The following is a 19565-nucleotide window of genomic DNA, read 5'->3' on the forward strand; positions in this document are numbered from 1 at the left end:
CTCTCTGCTACTCTCTCTACTACTCTCTACTACTCTCTCTCTACTCTCTCTCTACTCTCTACCTCTCTACCTCGCTCTACCTCTCTCTCTACTACTCTCTATCTCTCTACCTCTACCTCTACCTCTCTGTCTCTACCTCTACACCTCTACCTCTCTACCTCTCTCTACATCTCTCTACACGCACACATATGCATATGCATTTATATATATGTATGTGTGTATATATATATATACATACATATTTAAACATATATATAATCTGCATATCTATATAAATACAAATATAAATGCATTCATACATATACATATATGCATGTTATGTACATGAAATTTTGAAAAACTCTAATAAAAGCTAAGCTAAAAAGCCACCTAATTACAAACAGAATTGCTTTAACTTAAACGAGGGCGAGACCTATTGCATTTTCAATGCTTGTTTACTTTGGTTCTATCAAGAAGGCATTCAGATGTGACACATTTGCCATAAATTCTGAATGGTAGCACTCTAGTTCCTCATTAGATCACTGTAGTAAAGCTACTGCTCACCAGGGAAGTCTACTGCTGGTATTCAAAGTGCATGTTTCAGTCTGCATGTCAGAACTTTTTAATGAAATAGAAGAGAATTTGAGAAGTCAAAATGTGCCCTAATTTTTCTTTCTGCAGCACTAATCATAATTTCTATGGCAAAAAGAACCCCCGCATTTTGTTCCTTTGCAAATTGAGTGTTTTAAGTGTTACCACTTTATTCCAATCAAGATGGCTTCAGGTGTGCTATACTTTTGTCATAAGTAAGACTGTTAGCGCTCTAGTTGTTCTTTAAAACACTCTGGGATTTCTGTCATTGGGCTATACTTGGGCTACATCTCTGTGATATTTGTGCTACATTTGGGCTCTTTTGTCTCTGGTGGCCATCTTGGGAGACTTGTTATGAAGTTTCCTAGTTTCCTCATTTACTACAGTCTCCTCAGTAGGCATACTGTCAGTTTTTTACTTTGATTCAATGAAGAAGGCATTCAGATGTGTCGCACATTTGCCATAAATTCAGAATGTTAGCCCTCTAGTTGCTCATTAGATCACTGTAGTAAAGCTACTGCTCACCAGGGAAGTCTGCTGCTGTTTTTTTTAAATTAAATGTTTTAAGAGTTGCCACTTTATTCCAATCAAGATGGCTTCAGGTGTGCCATACGTTTATCATAAGTAGGAGTGTTAGCGCTCTAGTTGTTCTTTGGAACACTCTGGGAAGCTGCAGTAGAACACAAAGGAATCAACTGACAGTCTCTGCCCTTGTTGGATGTACATGTTTTACTGAGAATGTCAGACTTCATTCTCACATGACTAAGAAAGATAATGTGAATTTACAGAAAATATGCTCTCAGTTTAGCTTATAGATCACCTCCCAAACCTCTGTGGGAAATGCATGTGAAAATAGTTTTCTCTCAAACATGATTCATGATATCCCAGCAGAAGGCTTTTTCACATGGTAAAATCACCTTAGAACATACCACAATTCCTAAAATGAGTATGGTACCATCAACAAATGATTTATAATGTAACTAAAGTCTTAAAACCTTCTATTAACTGCAATGCTTTTTAATGAGGTGCTATCATGTATATTGGTCCCAAGATGGCTGCCAACACTTCTTGGATAAAGTGCTGACAGCCAATCAGATCTCACGATGAGATGTGTGGTTAGGCTCCGCCTAGATATATATGTGATTTTACTTTTGATTTTCTCAGGAACTACTGAACGGATTTACACCATTTAAGCAAAAGGCACGACTCTGAACCAAGGTCTACCTTTCTGCCAAATTTGGAGTAATTCCGTTCAGCAGTTCGGGCTGTAGCTGCGTCAACAGGTCCTATGGGAAATTGCATGGGGAAAAAGCGTTTTAGGACCCCCCTTTTTTCTCAGCCCCCGCTTGACGAATCACCACGAAACTTTCAGGATAGGAGCGGACCGGAGCTGGCCAAAAGTTTGGAAAACTTATTGGGAATAGAATGTTGCGGATTTCCTATGGAAAATAGGTCCTAACTATAACTACCTACTGGCGACTGCCAGTAGGTTATATATATATATATATATATATATATATATATATATATATATATATATATATATATATATATATATATATATATATATATATATATATATATATATATATATATATATATATATATATATATATATATATATATATATATATAGAAGTAAGCTCTATATAAATTCAATTTGCATTGTGTAAATGCTAGGAAAGACCAACACATCTGACATTCTTACAGTGCATGCATATCTCCTAAAGAGGGACTAAACAAAGTGAAAAGCTGCCTCTCTTAAGTATGTGTGAAGTGCTAACAAGGTTTGAGCCTTTGTTTCCCCTCCGTTTCATTTGCATCAGGTGTGAGGCTCCCAAGAGACTCACAAAAGGAGGCCTGATGACCCCTCAGATTCGGTCTTTGTTATGGGCCGAGCAGAAGTCTTAAATAAGAAAGCCCCGTCCCCACCTGCAGGTTGTTGCTTGTTGCAGATGGAAAGCAGACAACGTGCAGGCGCTGTTGAAAGTGTCCCGGTGTTTGGAACCAGGACGAGTTCAGCACATTATTTAGTGGGGCCCAAATTCTTGGCAGAGTGGACGGCGTCGGGTGGACGCTGTCCACCCGCGTGTACCCCCGACTCGTGCCTTGTATATATGTATGATAATTGTAGGAGTACACATGAGCCACTGTCAGTATGTATGGCACACAGAGGCGCAACTAGAGCCAAATTTCGGAGGGGGGGGGGTTAATTCTTCCAGCAATAGGCAGAGTGGAGATGCTGGGGCTTTCAGAAGGGGTGAAAAAACAACAAAGCCTTGTTAACAAGTAAATGGTCTTTTAAAGACCTGTGAAGTACTCGGGTGCGGCTGTGTGTGTGCCCGGGAAGCTGTCTCAATCCAGGCTCACACACACAACGGGTTTGAGGCCCTTTGAGCCCAATGGGCGTTGCGCACCTGATGGCACATGTTTCTTCGGATGGCCGTATGAGGCACTGTGAGTATTTCTGTTACGTGGGTCTCTGGGAAAATATGCATACACTAAGGGGTCATTATGATGCTGGGCGGATCACCACCGCCCGGTCGGCGGTGGCAATCCGCCCACCATCACAACATGATTTCCCCCCGCCATATTCTCATGGTGGGGGATACCGCGGCGGACGGAAAGTCCATCCGCCGCTTTTCCGCCGGTCGGCAATCGTTACGATTGCCGGCTGGGCGGAGCTGGGGCATAACATGGTGGCGGTGCCTTCCAAGCACCGCCAACCATATTATGTTGATGAGTTGACAAGGCCTTTCCATGGTGGCGGTGCTGCCATGTAAAGGCTGGCGGGAATTGCTTTGGGGGCCCGTTGTGGGCCCCCGGAGGGGTGGGGGGCTGGCCTTCATTGCCATGCACAAGTTGGCAGGCACCGCGTAGTGCCTGTCATGTTGTGCATGGCAATGCACCGCATGCCTCTTTGGCATTGGGGCGGGTGCTGCTTATAGCAGCACCCGCCGCAATGTTAAAGATGCAGAATGCGACCGCCAGGGTGGTGGTCACATCTAATTGGCGGTGCGGGACTGCCGCACCGCTGGCGGCCGGTCCCAGCACCGCTAGGGTGGCGGGTGGACTGAAGTCCGTCCGCCATCCTAATAAGCCCCTAGGTATTTACGGTACTTTTGCCTTTGAGTATACACACACGTCACTGTCTATGTATGGTGCATGCTTCTTTATGATTGACACCTCAGTACTTGTGATATGTGTTGTTCATACGTTCGATGGGAACATGTGGCATCCAATCAGTGTTTAGGATACATATATATTTAAACGGGCACGTGAGGCACTGCTTGTATTTGACAGATGTTGCTGTAGGATGAACATGGGGTGCACATGTACCTTAGAACGACGAGAAGAGGAACTGTCAGTTCTTGAGATACATGCTCCTTAGAACATATATGATAAATGTGTGTGAGGAAGGAACTGACAGGTGAGAGTTCGAAGCGTGATATGAGCCTTAGTTGAGCTATGAAGATTCCCCCAATATCCAGTTTTCCACAACCAGGAGTGCAAAGAAACCTCCTTGAAGTACTCGTAAAGTAGCGGAGGCCGAGCACAGGACCCAACTCTGCAAGAGGGGTTCAGAGATGCAACAATTATACATCGTACACTCAAGGCAGTTAAGAGCTGATCTGCAAACGGGTCAGACTAAGATGTCGATTAAAATTATGAATCTCGGTTAACTAGTTAGGACTAAAAGGTTAGGAGTGAATATGGGTGAAATCTCAAATATGAGTAGCCATTTCATCAATATGGGTAATCACCCGAAGCATCAAAAGTAACCTGAGTGGAATAAAAATGCTCTTCACAATTTCATTAAACAGTTAACAAGGCTGAAGGGGAAAGCAAGAAAGGTAAAGAAACCCCAGTGCCCATCTGCTGGCTACTAACAGCTTTGTGGCTAACTGCACTGAGCTCTGTCTGATTACTTCAAAGATCCGGAACTTTATCTTGTCTACCCCACAGGGACCACGAACTTTCACCTACATAGACCGTTCAGAAAATCCCCTGACCTTTTAAGATTATTCCTCTCTGGCCTGAGCCCATATCACTGGTACATGTTCCTTTCTTTGGTTCCTACAGATCCATTTTGCTGATGACATGCAGGAGTTCACCCGTTTCCCCACAAAGAGTAGTCGCAGGTCTTTGTCTCGTTCGATTTCACAGTCTTCGACAGATAGCTATGGCTCTGGTATGTATCCTCCATGAGTCTTTGCCTCTTTTTCTATATTGACACCTCTTTGATTTGCACATTTCACTCGTTTTTCAGCGGCCTCCTATACAGATAGTTCAGACGATGAGGTCTCACCGCGCGACAAACAGCAAACTAATTCCAAAGGAGGGAGTGACTTCTGCGTGAAGAATATTAAGCAGGCCGAGTTTGGGCGACGTGAGATTGAAATAGCTGAGCAAGGTAAGTCAGTCCTTCTGAGTGAGGTAAGCACACTTAAGACACTTATGTAACCTTGCTTAGTGGGATGAACATGACTGTAGGGGATATAAAAAGATTCTGTAGAGTACGATAAACATTCCTCTTGCGCTTTCAGGAAGATCTTGCAGAATGAGGTACTCCCCTCTTTGGATGAGTTGGGCACAGCTTTGGGGTAATGGAGAAGGGGATACATAAAGATTCTGTAGTGGGATGAGCATCCCTTTGGGGGCTCCAGGGAGGCCCTGTAGTGTAAGGTGAGGGGGGATACAAGGGATCCTTTACCATGTGATGAGCCGTCCTTGAAATTGGCTAAATGAGGTGATCTAACGATGTCCCGCTGAGTACAGTGATTCCAGGGATGCTCTGAGAAAGGGAATGAGCACCATTCAAGAGCATCTTAGAGGTCTCCATTGTGCAGGTGAGCATCAAGGGTAAGGTCCAAGTAGATCTTGAGGAGTGAACTCTCCTTCTGTGGATCCAGTGATGGGTCTGCCTGGTCGAGGTGAGCACACCTCCCCTTCTCTAGTTTGGGATCTGAACCACTTCACCCCCATGGTGGGGATTCAGGAACCCTTACAGCCTCTCTCTACGCATAGTCCCACAATGAAGCATTTCACTGAAACCTTAACTGTTTTTTTATTCCTGCTTAAAGCATAGAACTCCTTTGCACACAAGAAAATACATTGAGACAGTATCTCAAAAACAGGAAAAATCAAGCTAGTAAGAGACAAGAAACAAGGCACTGAAATGTGCAGGGTGATGAAACACCAGAAAGATGGAAGCCCAAGCGTTGCAAAAGTAAAGGTCTGCCTTCAGCTCTTTGGTTGTCAGATTCAATCTGATAGTGGCAATTGTGGATTCCGAGACTTTTACTCCATATGCTGTGCTTAATTTTTTTTAATTGTAGTTTTGTCCTCTCCTTAATCTGTCACACATTGTCACTGTTAAGCTGTTTCACAGGCTCAGCACATTGTACTCACCTTTTATTATGAACTTCATGGTAGTACTTCTTCCACTGCTCCATAAAGGAATGGCTGCCATTAATGTTCGAGATATTTATGTTCTGGACGAGGGGGCGTCCATCTAAGGCATGTCACTGATCTGTAGAGGACGCTGCAGCTCTTTCCTGTAGTCATTGACATCTATACAACTGCCCTCTTCTCAGTAACCCATCCTCTGCTGTGGACCATTACACACAGCCATGGAAACTCAAGGATATGGTGGCACAACCCTGGAAAAGCAGTATCTTTGAGATAAAAGAGTTCCGCAGTGCAGTGTTCAGCCATTAACATACGGTAGAGGTGGAAGTTCCAAAGGTAATGGGGGGAATCATGACAACAGTTGTTAATTATGAGGCATTGTATGATGCAAGCCTTATCAAGACAGTAGCTTCATGCAGACAAATTAATGATGTGATGAAGTTAAGAAGACGTAGTCAACATTTGTGCTGGAGGCTCGGTCTTTTGCTATAAAAATCAGAGTTTGTCGGTTAATCATGCATCCATTACCCCTGAAAAGCTTGTGCTAGTTTCTTTCCTATCCATGATACCTGTTGCCAGAGGGTGCGGAAAAGTCCAGCTCCTTACTGATTTGCTGTTTTACTTTAGTGAACATCTGTCCTTCTCACATGACTGTGGCAAACTAGTTTCATTTTTTAAAAGACAGCTCAGGGTGCATTGTGGTTCATTTTGTTTACTGAGCTGATTAGAAAAAGTGCTTATTCCTTATTGTAAAGTGAGGAAATAATGAGACTCCAACTCAGGTAAGTCAGGAAAGGAACACTTTATTCACATGTCAGGCACCCAAGCTCCAGCATTAACAAATGAACCAAACTGTCACTCGAGAACATTATCCTGTCCTACGTTCTCAGCCTGAGCCAGGAAGAACCAATGCGAATAAGAACAAGGGGTTGGCAGGTGGGAATAACATGGAAATACATACTTGAAAAAGGCAAACATCAACATATATGTGATTATGTCTTCCTTCTTTAAGAAAGAAACATTAATCATCATACCATTATACAAAATATTCCTAGAAGGTATTCTAAATCTAGGTGCATTCTTAGCCCTGTCCACCAAATTAGATTAATCTGAGTCATAATTGGGACCAATGTCATGTGAAGAACCCGAGGAATTAACATTATCATCATCAGGACAACATATCGCATCATTCTCATTTGCTTCAGGTAAGTACAAATATTGGTTAGCGTGGTCTGTAATCACACCAACATACATTGAATCATTACCAGAATGATTAAAGAAAACATTGTTACATGGATGTTGGAGTTCACTGTGTCTCTCCAGCTTTACACTTTGCTATTCTCCTAAAACTCTAACATTTGTCATCCTGGGTGATGACACCACCTTTTGTTCACTTTGACCACTTTGACTGGTTTGGAAAATGTACTCTTGCCTTTGTTCACTCAGTGTCCCAAACAAATTTCGACCCAAGCACCCGCTGAAATGTCAGATGGTGTGACTGTTTTTTTGTCATACCATTCTTTTGATCTGCTCAGCAGCTCTGTCCCTATCAATATCCAGATTTGTTCCACTTTCCATTTGCCCTACCTGACATTTTGTTTTAAACCACCGATGGCAAATAGATGACGTGGGTTGCCTTCTTTTCATTCAAACAAAAGGTGAAACACCTGTCACTGAGTGAGGTGTAATTCGTAATGACCATTATGTTTCCCAGAATGCTAGGACAAAAGGTATTCCTCCAGACATGGCCAAATGGACACTTCCTTTGAGATAGCTATTGAATCGTTCCACCAAACTGTTGCATTGGTGTTCATACAAATCTGTGCATATATGTTTTATGTTGTGGGTGCCTAGGAATTTAGTCATTTCAGCCGATAAAAATTGAACACTATTATCTGTGTCCAATTTTTCAGGAAACCCTTTTCTACTGAAATCCTCCATTAGAAATTCTAGCATCACCAACGTAGTCACTCTCTCAGCAAACATCACTGCATGTCACTTGGAGTGGTAATCGATCAGTACAATGGTATATTGAAGGTTATATGTTAAAGACTTTAAAGGACACACAATTTCCAAACCCACCTTCTGACATGTGAAATCTAGCCACTGTAAGGGCTGCATGGGAGGAATGTGGGTGTTAGTTTTTGCCAGAAGCCGCATATATGTCACAGTTGCGTATCAATCAATCAATCATCATGCAAAATCAGACCACCAATACAAACTATATGCTAAACTCTTTAGAGCGGACATCCTCATGTCTCCTTTATGACTCATCTTCAGCAAAAAAACTGTGGAGTCTATTAGGTGGCACACACTTGTTATTGCGAAACAAAAACTCTGTTCACAGAAAACTCAAATGCTATTTGTCCGAAAGAGTCAAGTGAACCTTCAAAATGCTTGCGCAAAGGCCACCCTTCTCTCAAGTATTTTTTAACCAGCCTCAATTCGCTATCATTTTCATACTTGGTCATCCAATTTTTCTCATCTATCTCCAGTCCATTGTCCACACACACATCAAACATATTTGCTACTACATCATAATCTTCATTTGCCACATCATCCTCACTTTCTTTATGATACACGATAATCCAGGCAAAGAATCTGCTGTTTGATTCTCCGACCTGGAGCATATATGGTGTTGAAATTATATTCTTGAAGTTTAGAACTCGATCTCGTTGTGCAAGCTGTTGAATTCCTCCCTCCGCCCGGAAACAAAATGGAAATCAGAGGCTTGTCGTCCGTCTGTATAGTAAACCGGTTACCCCACACAAAGTGTCGAAAATGACCAGTAGCCCACGCACAAGCTAATAGTTCCCGTTCGATGACAGAGTATTTGCATTCAGATTGATTTAATACTCTAGATGTGCAGACCACCACCCATTCTGAACTTTCTGATCTCTGGGCTAACATAGCCCCAAGTACACAAGTGCTATCATGTACAGAAATTACACATCTGCTCCCATTGGTAAATGGTTGTAAGGCAGGAGCATTTATAATATGGGTCAAAAGTTACTGCTTGTATGTCTGGAGGTGACAGATGTTTAACTTTATTTCCTCAGTTGTGCTTCAAAGTACAATTTTGTGATGATTGTGTAGAGCCAGAATCAGCCATTAATAGCAAACTTCTATCATGTACCAGAATTGAAAACATAGGTGGTTTGACACTATCCTCAGTACACTCCTCACCATCTCCTTGTACCATATTTTTAGTCAGAGATTCCACAACGGTTAAATCACCTGCATCACTCACTGCATCCTCTATCACTTGAGACATCTGTGGCTTGTTTTGTTTCTTTTCTTAATGGCACACTTTTTCAAAATGTAATTTTTTCCTACAAACTCCTTGAAGATGCTAGATGCGATGGGTCACCACACGTGTTACAAGTTATTTTGTTTTCTTTCTACCAACTTTTTGATGCTTCAATTTTACTGGTTTTACTGTTGAGATAAAACACTCCATTCTGTATTTTGCTTGTGCAAGACTCCTTTATCTCCTTCACCCAATGCATAGACTCCTCAATTGCCTTAGCAGAGGTAGCCACTTCCTCCAATGTGGGACCCCCCAAAATTCCTAAATCTTCCCTATATAACTTTAGTGTTCGTGGTGACCATTAGTTGGTTGCATATTATTTCATTAGTGATATTCCCAAAATTGCACATGTTAGACAAGCTTATAACTACTGTTAGAAAATCATCAAAGCTTTTATCCTCCTTTTGCCTACTAGTCTAGAAATAATATGTCTTTAAAGTGGTGCTTAAAGTAGGCTTAAAATGGATGTCCAATCTCAAAATGTCCTCATATTCATCAAGATCATCCTGTCCTACTAGTGGTTTGATCTTGGGCAAAGACCTTAAAGCATCTTGTCCTTCAGAACCCTAGAGAGTGTAATAAAATGTTTTTTCTTCTCTCTGACGGCATTTTTTCACTATTACTAGCCTTCAGATAAGTGTAAAACTCCTCCTTCCATGGAATGGAAGGCTCTCCTTTGGTTGGTAAAAACTTTAAAGAAGAATCCCGTTGCATACTTGACATTGGTGAAAATGCATGCACGAAATCCACAAATAATACAAATGTAATGTCAATGTAATTGTCGATGACTTTATGTTGTGTTTACTTCTATACACATCAAATGACAGTATGGCCGAATACACCTGTGAGTACTTCAACTCAGGACATAGTAGTGAGAATCTCCATAAAACTCCTGCATACAAAATGGTAAAGTTTTAAAATCAAATGGCTGCTCTCTCCCAAAACAAGGTTTGAACCGCCGGTATGCCTCTCTGGTTTCCTCAAAGTTAGTCCTTCCCTGATCTCCTCCCCCAGGGCGTACCTTACAGGCGGGGTAAAATACATGATCTACCTCAAAGACGCGAAACGCGGTCACATAGTCAACACGTGACAGCAGTTCTGGTAAGCTTGAGATCGGCGGTCCGATCAAATAACCTTCAGGTGAGGCGCAACAACTTCTCTGCATCGGCTGTGTCACTGTAATCCAACAATAGCGAAATCCGATTCAGATCACCATCCTCGTCCCCAGAAGATTGTTGTAAAGTGAGGGAATAGTGAGACTCCAACTCCGGTAAGTCACGAAGGGAACTATTTATTCACAATTCAAGTTTCCAAGCTCTAGTATTAACGAATGAGAACGTTATCCTGTCCCACATTCTCGGCGCGAGCCAGGAGGAACCAATGAGGATAAGAACAAGGGGGGAGGGTTAATAACATGGATAGAAATGTATAAATAAAAAGGCAAACAACGAAATATAATGGCACAGAATGTAACATTCCTTTCTTCATGAACCACTTGTGACAAATATATTTAATTCCGCCAAGCAGCACTAATTCTACACGCCTCTGCTTCTCAAGTCTAGGGCATTTCTACACTACTCTACTTTTGACTTACGCTTACTCTAAGAAACGACATTTGTCAAACATCCCTCCAGATGTATTTTTTCTCCACTGTCTATCAAAACTCAATCAGAAATCTTTTAAAAGGATAATATGTTGAATGATGTAACAACAGATATCAAAACCCAAGCAGACGTCACCAAGTCATTCCAGAATGCCTATTGCTGGTGATTGTCTCTTCTGCCAGTCCATGAAAACAGGTTTTCACTGACTGGTTCCATTTTGTCTCATTGTTAGGTGCAATAGAAGTTCTGTTCTTTTCTAAGCACTTTTAAGGCCTGAATTTCAAGTGCCAAGAAGTCATAGCTCGCATGAAACCACAAAAAACCTACCTTAGCATAAGCTAGCACAGCCGTGGGAGAACCTAAAGCAGCCAGCCCAGAGCTCACCCTGAGCTGCTAATGCACAGGTTAGTTTGATGGGTGACATCATAGCATCTTGTATGCGAACTGTCAAGTTAATGCTGAAGCGTGTGGTTTTCGCCACATCTTTTTCTTTACCAAGTCTGTGAAAGATCATGTTTATAATCCGAATAACAGCTTTACAAAGAAACATTAAGCACATCCAGCTCCCTTTTCCAGTTCTTCTATTAGCCAAGAGGAATATTTGCAAAGCCACAAATTAATAACATTGGCAAAGGATGACGTGTCCAGCTGTGCGGGAATATTGTTTTGTACTGCACACACAGAATAACATTGCTTTCAGTTGTGTGTGTGAATTTTTGGGGTAAAAGGTGCCAAATTAACAGTATTAGATCTTGTACAGCATTATAAGCTTTTCAAAATGGTCTTCCAAATTGCAAAATGGCTCAAAAGAGAAATGGAATTCATAAGCACCCATTCTCAGGCCTCTCTGCTGAGACAGCTGAAATAATAAATTGGAGCTAGCAATCCTTCCTAGAGGAAACCCAAACTTTTTAAATTTCTTCTAAGTGCTACACTCATTATATTGTTATACAAACACATAAAAAGGATTGCCGCATGTTATAGTCCACCGATTTTTGCCAGAGGATTATTTCTGATATTAAACATAGCATTTACCCCTTGCCGTTATGCTTCTATTTTCTAAAACGTGAGATAAAAGTCTGTCTCTAAACACGATATGTAGTGCACGTATACGATACGTAATATTTTGTTTCTCAAATTTATTCTTAGACAGGAAGTAACCTACCTGTCAACCATCTCAAAGAACTCCGAAACGGTTTATCAGAGCAGAACGCCTTCGTGTAATGGTGATAGTATTGTCATTGGCATCCTTTTCCACCCCTCCAACATAATATACATTTCCCATGAATAAACACACAACACAAATTTTTTGTTTGGGTAAAATTGCTGCAGGTTTATTACATACACCGTTATGTAATAGGTGGGTTATCTTACGGGCGATCCAAGGGCAGGCAACCAACTGGGCCGCCTGCCTACCTGATGAGCCAGGCAGCACTGGGGCAAACCCCGCCTGTGCTGCCCTTACTAGTGACCCTTGGTACCTTCTTACTCACGCCCCTTTCAGGGCGGAGCGTCGCATAGCAAACCCCCCGGTTGTTCAGGCCCGCAAACGCCCAATGGACTAGCGGGCGCCGACACGGTTTCAAGGACCCTCCCATGAGGCTCCTCGGATTTGGCTCTGGCACCCCCTATGGTGCCGCGCAGAGGTACCCTTGTACCGGCCTGCTTCCGAATCGCCCTGTAACTCCACCACAGCTCTGGAGGCGGCCACCGTCACCGCCAGAGCCCCCCACAAAAACAGCTATAGTCTTACCCGCAACCTCTCCTGTCTAGAGCCTCTAGATGAAAGAGAACCATCTCTACTGGTTATAGATGACCCCATCTATATCCCAAACCCCTTGACGCTAGCCTGGGTCAGCTAGTGTCTGATGAAACAAAAGGCCCGTTAGGCCTGAGCAGTTGTGCCAAGAACTATTCACCCCATGCAGGAAAGTTCCACTGCATCACATGCCTCAGCCCCGAGCCAACTCTGGGTGGGGCGAATGCAGACACCAAGGCTCACATTGCCACATCTTTTTGCTGATCTCACCTAGCTGCCGTCCTTCTAGCACCGAGTGTGCCTGAACACCTGCGTGCCCCATCTATGGGACAGCAGCCCACTTGCTCGGTGACCACTCCCCCACCTGCCTGCCTACTTTGGCTATTTTGGCGAGAAGGATTATACTTAACCTTTGAACAGTCCCTGTGCTTGCCAAATGAAGGCGCACAGGAATGTCCAAAACTAGGCGTTTTATGACAATGAGCAAGGCTGCCCTCCAGCACTTGCCCATCATCCCTTATTCCTTATGGGAATTTCAAACGCTCAGCTCCTTCTGGTGGAGCCCCCTAGGCATACCCGCTTAGAGAATCTGTCTGATTCGATACAGGGCGCAGTCTGTAATATGGTGCCTAACATTTGATGCGGGAGGTGCCATGCACCGCCTAGGTCATGGGAACCTTAAGGAGCACACCATTTCCCCCCGGGCGTACCTCTAAATGGGTCTGGCTCCACCCAGCTGTAGTGCTCCTACTGGGCTGTGTAAATGCGGCCCAGGATGACCTTAAACAATCCGCTTGGTGTGGTACCACAAACCGTATTGGTCATGAGAACCTTAAGAAGCACACAATTTTCACATGGGCGTACCCCTCAATGAGATCGCCTCCACCCAGCTGTAAGGCCAGAGAGACACATATATTCAACCTATTTACTGGTTTTTGCCCCCTGGTACACTACTGGTTGCAGCTCTGAGTTTTTGTGAAGCGCACGTGCTCCCGGGGCACGATGTCACTGACCAGCCGGTGTCTGCTACCCTTTTGCTGGTACTTATCTATCGCCAACTGCCCTTACTTGGAATGGAGGAATGCTGGATGCTTCCTAAGGACTGTAGATTTAAAGCTCCAACCTAGTTTGACCACCAAAACTTAGGGAAAACCTAAGTAGTAATCATGCCCTTTATGGTATGTCTACCCCGGCGTTGACTATCAACGTATTTGTTACACCGGTAGCAGAAGATGCCCCTTCCAATCTCCGGTTCTAGCCCATAGAAGGATAACCCAGGGGGCAGGCAAGTCGGTAGGAAACAGACGGGAACCTTCGGTGCCACTACTTGCCCTTTTCTGGAATAAAAGGTAATGCCAAGGTCAATAATACCCTGTCGCCAATTGGCTCTAACGCAGTGTTTACCAAACTTTTACGCACCGCAGCACACTTGTTAGATGACAACTACCACCACCCGCCTGCTGCCCTGGCTAAAGCGCGGGTGAATATGTCTTACTGAAGCGCCCTAAAACCTACCCATGGTTGCAGAGGGATGCCCACCCAAAGTACATGGTATCCGTCTATATGGTGCCAGCAGATGTTCAGAATAAAGGCCCTCGTGCCCATGCAGCTCAGCAATTCACAGCGCCTCTCTTTGCGTTGTAATTTCCAGAGTAAGAGTAAAATTATACTTCCTACCATTGGGCTGTTAACCAGTGGCAAAGGCAGACAGACCCTGGGCAAAAGATCAGTTTCTAGAGTAACGCCCCTCACCCAGCAAATGTATCCCATAACAACTTTTGCTACGGTATCCCAGCGTGCCAAAAGGTTAGCCAATGTATTTGGATAAGAGGATAGGGAGTAAACATACACAACTATACCTGCCCCTTCTGAAATAGAAATGCCAACTGTACTGGTAATTATCGGCAATTGTGCTCCAAACACATCTTCCCAGACTGCTGAAAGACAGCACCCATTCATAAAGCTCCTGTGCTTGTGAGAACAAAAAACCTTTCAAAATTCAATTTCTGACTAATTGAATACCTTCAGCCCATGGTATCTAGGCGCTGCCTAACATGGTTATTGGTACCACTCACTGGTACTTGTTTTGTCAACTTCTGAATGAAGAAATGCTAACTGGACCTACCATACTCTGAACAAGTGACCAGGAGGTCGAACACAAGCCCCCTTCTGTTCTGCCGCTCCACAGACCTGTGAAATTGTATCCAAGTGCCGACTTCTGGCACTTGAACCCATACTTGTACAGGCCCGAGCTAGAAACCTTCATCTGGACGGCCTGTCAGCCGGCTGACCGCTTCCCACACCAGAGTGTCACTCAACCACCCCTTAGCCTGGATACTCAACCAGGTATAGATGTATAGGAAGACCCATCTCTTGTCAGCTGTCTGCCACAAATTCCGCTGCATGTCCTAGTCTGTTAAAACCATCTGAACCCTTGACTTGGACGGGGCCCATGGCACCAGATGCGGATGACTTCTCCTCTGCTCTGCAGGTGTAAGACGCACTGACTGCGCCCGTCAGGGCACCAGCCACTAAATTATGAAAGCATATAGGAGCATTACCTTGGAATCTGCAGTTAATGGCTTTCTAGGTTGACCCATATGGCACAATGTTGATCTGGATTTCCATTATCGTAATAATAGGGTAGCTGCTTGAGCCAGAGCCAGGGTGTGACTCGGACATGCTGTGACCTGCCCTGCCAACGTCCTGGTAAACGGTTCCCCTAGGCAGACCTTTGATATCTTCTAGGCCGAACCTAACCCACCACTTTTATTGTGGTCATCTCAAAAATAGAGCGACAGCGCCAAACAGTGGCGAACTGTCCCAAGCGCTGGTGTAACAATTAAGCAACGGTGCCACTCACCAGAAACCGCTTGGTCAAATTTAGTACAGGTAAACTTGATGCTGTACTTTACCCCTAGTAGGCCATTGCAGCACTTGAAGGACAAAACAGTTTCTGCGAAGGACATGCGAACATGCAAGCAACAAGCTGCCAAGTGGCTGTTTATGGCAGCAAACACATTTCTTCTGGTGCACATGACCAGGAGCATGTTTCAGTCTTAAAGTTCATCATACAAAAAGATTTGACAAGCAGCGTCCCTCCCCTTCCCCCAATCCAGAAGCACACCAAAGAAGGGAAGTAGGTGCTCCAAGGGTGCTGATTATTTTGACAGCATGTCGAACTCAGCCAGGTGTCACTACCTGTCACTATATAGACAGCCTCTGGCTTGTATTGCGGTCTGCCTCTTAGGCCTTAATTAGAGGCGTCTAATACCTCGGAACAGCGACATCTGATTCCCTAAACATGGAAACTCTCTTGTATCTGTATTAAAGCTGTGTGTTCTATCCTTCTTATGTGCATTGGAGCTTATTGCTTGCATACTGTAATAGTGCAGCTACACTTAGAGGCCTATCAGATCACGCATGACACTAGTCTTTGAGGCTGCAGTTTGCCCCACTTAGATCACTGTAGGCTCCAACCTGCCAACTTTCACACCCATAAACCGAATATAAAACACAACAGTGGAACAGTGCCACCCGGTGGCTAACACCCGTCACACAAACTGCTGAGCCCCCAGTCTGGAGCCCAAAACCACCAAAGAAGGATAAGCCAATGCCAAAGCCACTCAGCCTCAGTTGCCAATGGGACCAACATTGCAACTAAAGCCCCCAAACTGACTCCAGTCCCCTGCTGCAAAATACAATCAATCGACCTCACCCAATGAGGCCCGGCAACACCATGAGTAGGGTCTGCAGATGCACTGGTCCCTTGGGACCCACCTTGGCTGCATCAAACACACCAACATTCTGTTGTGCCCTCGTAATCAAGGGGCCCACTTGGTCAGCCAAGGCAGCAACCTAATGTTCCCGTGGTACTACAGTGACCTACTTCACCCCTCTCCCCTCCCCGTGGGAGACATGAGCTCCAAGACAACTTTCAAACGGTCCGGAACAAGCGCTGAGAGGCCGAGCTAAAAGCATCTAAGTCTCAGGTAGAACTTGCCTGAGGGAGGTTTACAAAAGTGTGGCAAATATAAACGGCTACGCAGTAAATTGCGACGCAGTAGGCACACTGGCACGTGTATGATTACATATTCAATCCCAACTGGATGGCCCTCGTGGTAAACCATCGGGTCCAGCAGTCGCACCGGGGCCGACGGTGCCACAACACTTACCCTACCACTAGGATCCGGACATTCTGATTCGCACCACTATTTCTTCGCTGTAACGATGAACTGCAAGCACGCCCTCGCAGCCGAGGCGCCATGCTGCCAAGCCGTAGTGCAGTGTAACAGTGCGGACGGAACGACTGAGACAGTGGGCGTGCCTTTTTTGCTTACAGCTATGTCTGTTTGCAGAATTACTTCCACCTATGTAAATAAATGTGCTCCACAGCATAACACAAATTAATAGGCAAGCTCGCTCTGTGCAATTAGGTAAAGGTACTTACGCCAACCTGTGGCGCGTTACCACTCGCCAGTGCTGCGTGGCATATATTCCACCCCCTGAAAATCACGGCGCTCCACTAGCGCGAACCCAGCCTCTTCTATGCCGAAAGCGTGCCCCTCCATTCACCCCACACCTGATAGCTCCAGGCCAGACATGCCCCAAATACCCACACACAGGGACAGCCGGCCCTACACAGCCCTGTCGCCTCTGCCCCTGAAATCCGGCGAGGTATTCTCAAGTTGGAACCAGACAGTGGGGGCCTGGCCGGTGATTGTCTGCCAGAAAAAGGGGGCTGGGGCGTGCCTGAATAAGCTAGGGGCGCTATCCGACACCGCGATCCCCATGAACTCCGGTGCATGCGGGCGACTGGCCGAGTCAGGGCACGGGCATAGCTCTTATGCCCGCCCCCCCCACCTGCTGCTGAGTCAGGGCACGGGCATAGCTCTTATGCCCGCCACCCCACCCGCCGCTGGTCAAAACCGCATTGTGACACTGACCGCCCTCGACCGCGGTGCCCTTTACCGGCACAATAGCCCGGGAGGACAGAACCTCTATGATTGCTTGCGCGCTCTGTGGGGGGGGGGGTGCCAACTCTCAGAACCTCAGGGGACCGTACCGCTCCTGCCGCCGCGGGGGCCAGCGCAATGCCATGGGTCACAGGCACCTCCACCTCCCCACTGGGGTTGGTGACAGCGTCCAGCGCCATAGCCTAAAACGGTGAGATTTCTACCTCTCCCTCTGAGGGTGCCGCCTGAGCGGGCAGTCTCAGTGTCAGGAAATATGTACTGCTGAAAACAGGCGCACTTCTTCAATCAATGGCATACCTTGAAAGACGTGCTAGCAAAAGCTCAACGACACTAATGCGAACTCCCTGGCTAAAAGTACAGACCCGTCCTACAACCGGAGAAGACATGTGTTAAATAAACCCAGTACACGCTCAAAAACGCGCTACTGTTTGCAGGGAACATGCTGGCTGAAACCGCCGTCAGCTCTCAAGATAAGCCTGATCGCATCCCGACTGCCGCCTCAACTTTTAGAATCGGGTGACTCAGAAACCCCATGTGTGGCTGCCGAACGTGTCCTGGCTGAAGGGAGAAGGGCCCGCCGACCCAGCACCCATGGGGAAACAAGGCGCATCAAATACACTTCGTGTCCGCAGACTCAGTGCATTGAATAAACGCATACCCGTTGTGCTACATCTTCAATTACAGAAACACATTACACCACAGTGCCACCAATGCAGCAACAATAATCAGCGCCGGTGCCCGTTGGCAAGCGCCAAGACCACCAGCACAACTTAAGTGCTGCTAAATTACTGACAAGGCCAACGCAGCCCTTTGTCTACCCTCTCTGCAAACTACAAACGCGAATACATGGGGGGACATTGACCCCTGCTGTGCCCATGTTACACGTTATCCACAGCGTCCGCAGCAGGGACGTCTACAATAGTTAAGTGCTCACACTATACTCACTTCTTGCCCGAAACTCCCGGGAGACGATCACCCCCACGGCTCACATTACCGAGCTTATCCAAAACCTCCCGGACCCCGCACAGAGGTGCCATTTTGGGAACACGAAGGAAAACCCCTTTGGCCATAAAATAAGGGACGTGCACTAAATGTTGAATGAGGCAAGAATCCCACAACACCCAAAATACGGACCAGAAATAGGGACTGTACCGAGATCGGTCAAGCGTTACAATGGGGGAAAACAAATACATTTTTAGATAGGCATGGAGAGAGTAATAAAGTGGTGTGCCATGAATCGCATGAGGTTGAGCTAAGGTCGAGATTCGAACCTTGGTTCCCCATTGCAAAGTCGGCAGCTCTGGCTCTTACGCTACATCCTCTCAAAACAGTAGCAAAACGACCCTAACGATTGCTCGTGTGCTGCGTCAGCTATTGCCCAGAGTCATATGGTGCTGGGCTGACCCGCCTGTGCTGGGGATCGAACCATGAGTCCCAGATTCTAGCGTCTGTCGCCCTGGCCGTGGCCCCACACCTCATCCCTAATAATGCCAAGTCCCTTACTCAACATACTATTGGGCATTTGGGGCCTACTTCACTCTTTCTCTCCAGACCTCTGTTTTATCATAGAGACCTGACTTAACAAGGACTCTAATCGGGCAATAGCGGCTGTCATTTCTCCCAGTTACGACATTGTGAGAGTGGATAGGCCTTCAAAGAAAGGGGGAGGCATTGCTGTTTTTGATCACTCCTATATCAAAGGCTCCATTGTTGAGGCTGGAAGTTTTGACTGGCTAGAATATGATTTTTAACCTCTTTCTCAATCCCCACCCTCCTAAGGTCGACACTTCAATCTATAGACCCTCTGGCACAAAAGATCATTTCTTATGAATCTTTTAACCACAGATTCCTCACTATGTAAATATTCCCCAAGGCATCTAACTGGATCTGGAAACTTCCAAACGGCACTCCTGGGTGCCAGTGGATGGCGTTCT

The 19565-nt window shown here is 45.4% G+C and overlaps 1 protein-coding gene across 3 annotated transcripts in view; it reads left to right on the forward strand.

Moving 5' to 3' along the window:
• Positions 1-19565, forward strand: part of LOC146871773 (S-adenosylhomocysteine hydrolase-like protein 1) — a 906307-nt gene that overhangs the window by 495684 nt on the left and 391058 nt on the right. For 2 of the 3 annotated variants that reach the window (XM_085651314.1, XM_085651329.1), the window contains exons 2-3: positions 4654-4762; positions 4841-4984. In XM_085651314.1, the coding sequence (XP_085507440.1) occupies positions 4654-4762; positions 4841-4984 (253 nt within the window). The remainder of the gene's footprint in view (positions 1-4653; positions 4763-4840; positions 4985-19565) is intronic. The other variant, XM_085651321.1, reaches the window with a different exon arrangement.

The sequence above is a fragment of the Triturus cristatus genome, chromosome 1_1 (assembly GCF_964204655.1).
Source record: "Triturus cristatus chromosome 1_1, aTriCri1.1, whole genome shotgun sequence".
NCBI classification, from domain to species: Eukaryota; Metazoa; Chordata; class Amphibia; order Caudata; family Salamandridae; genus Triturus; species Triturus cristatus.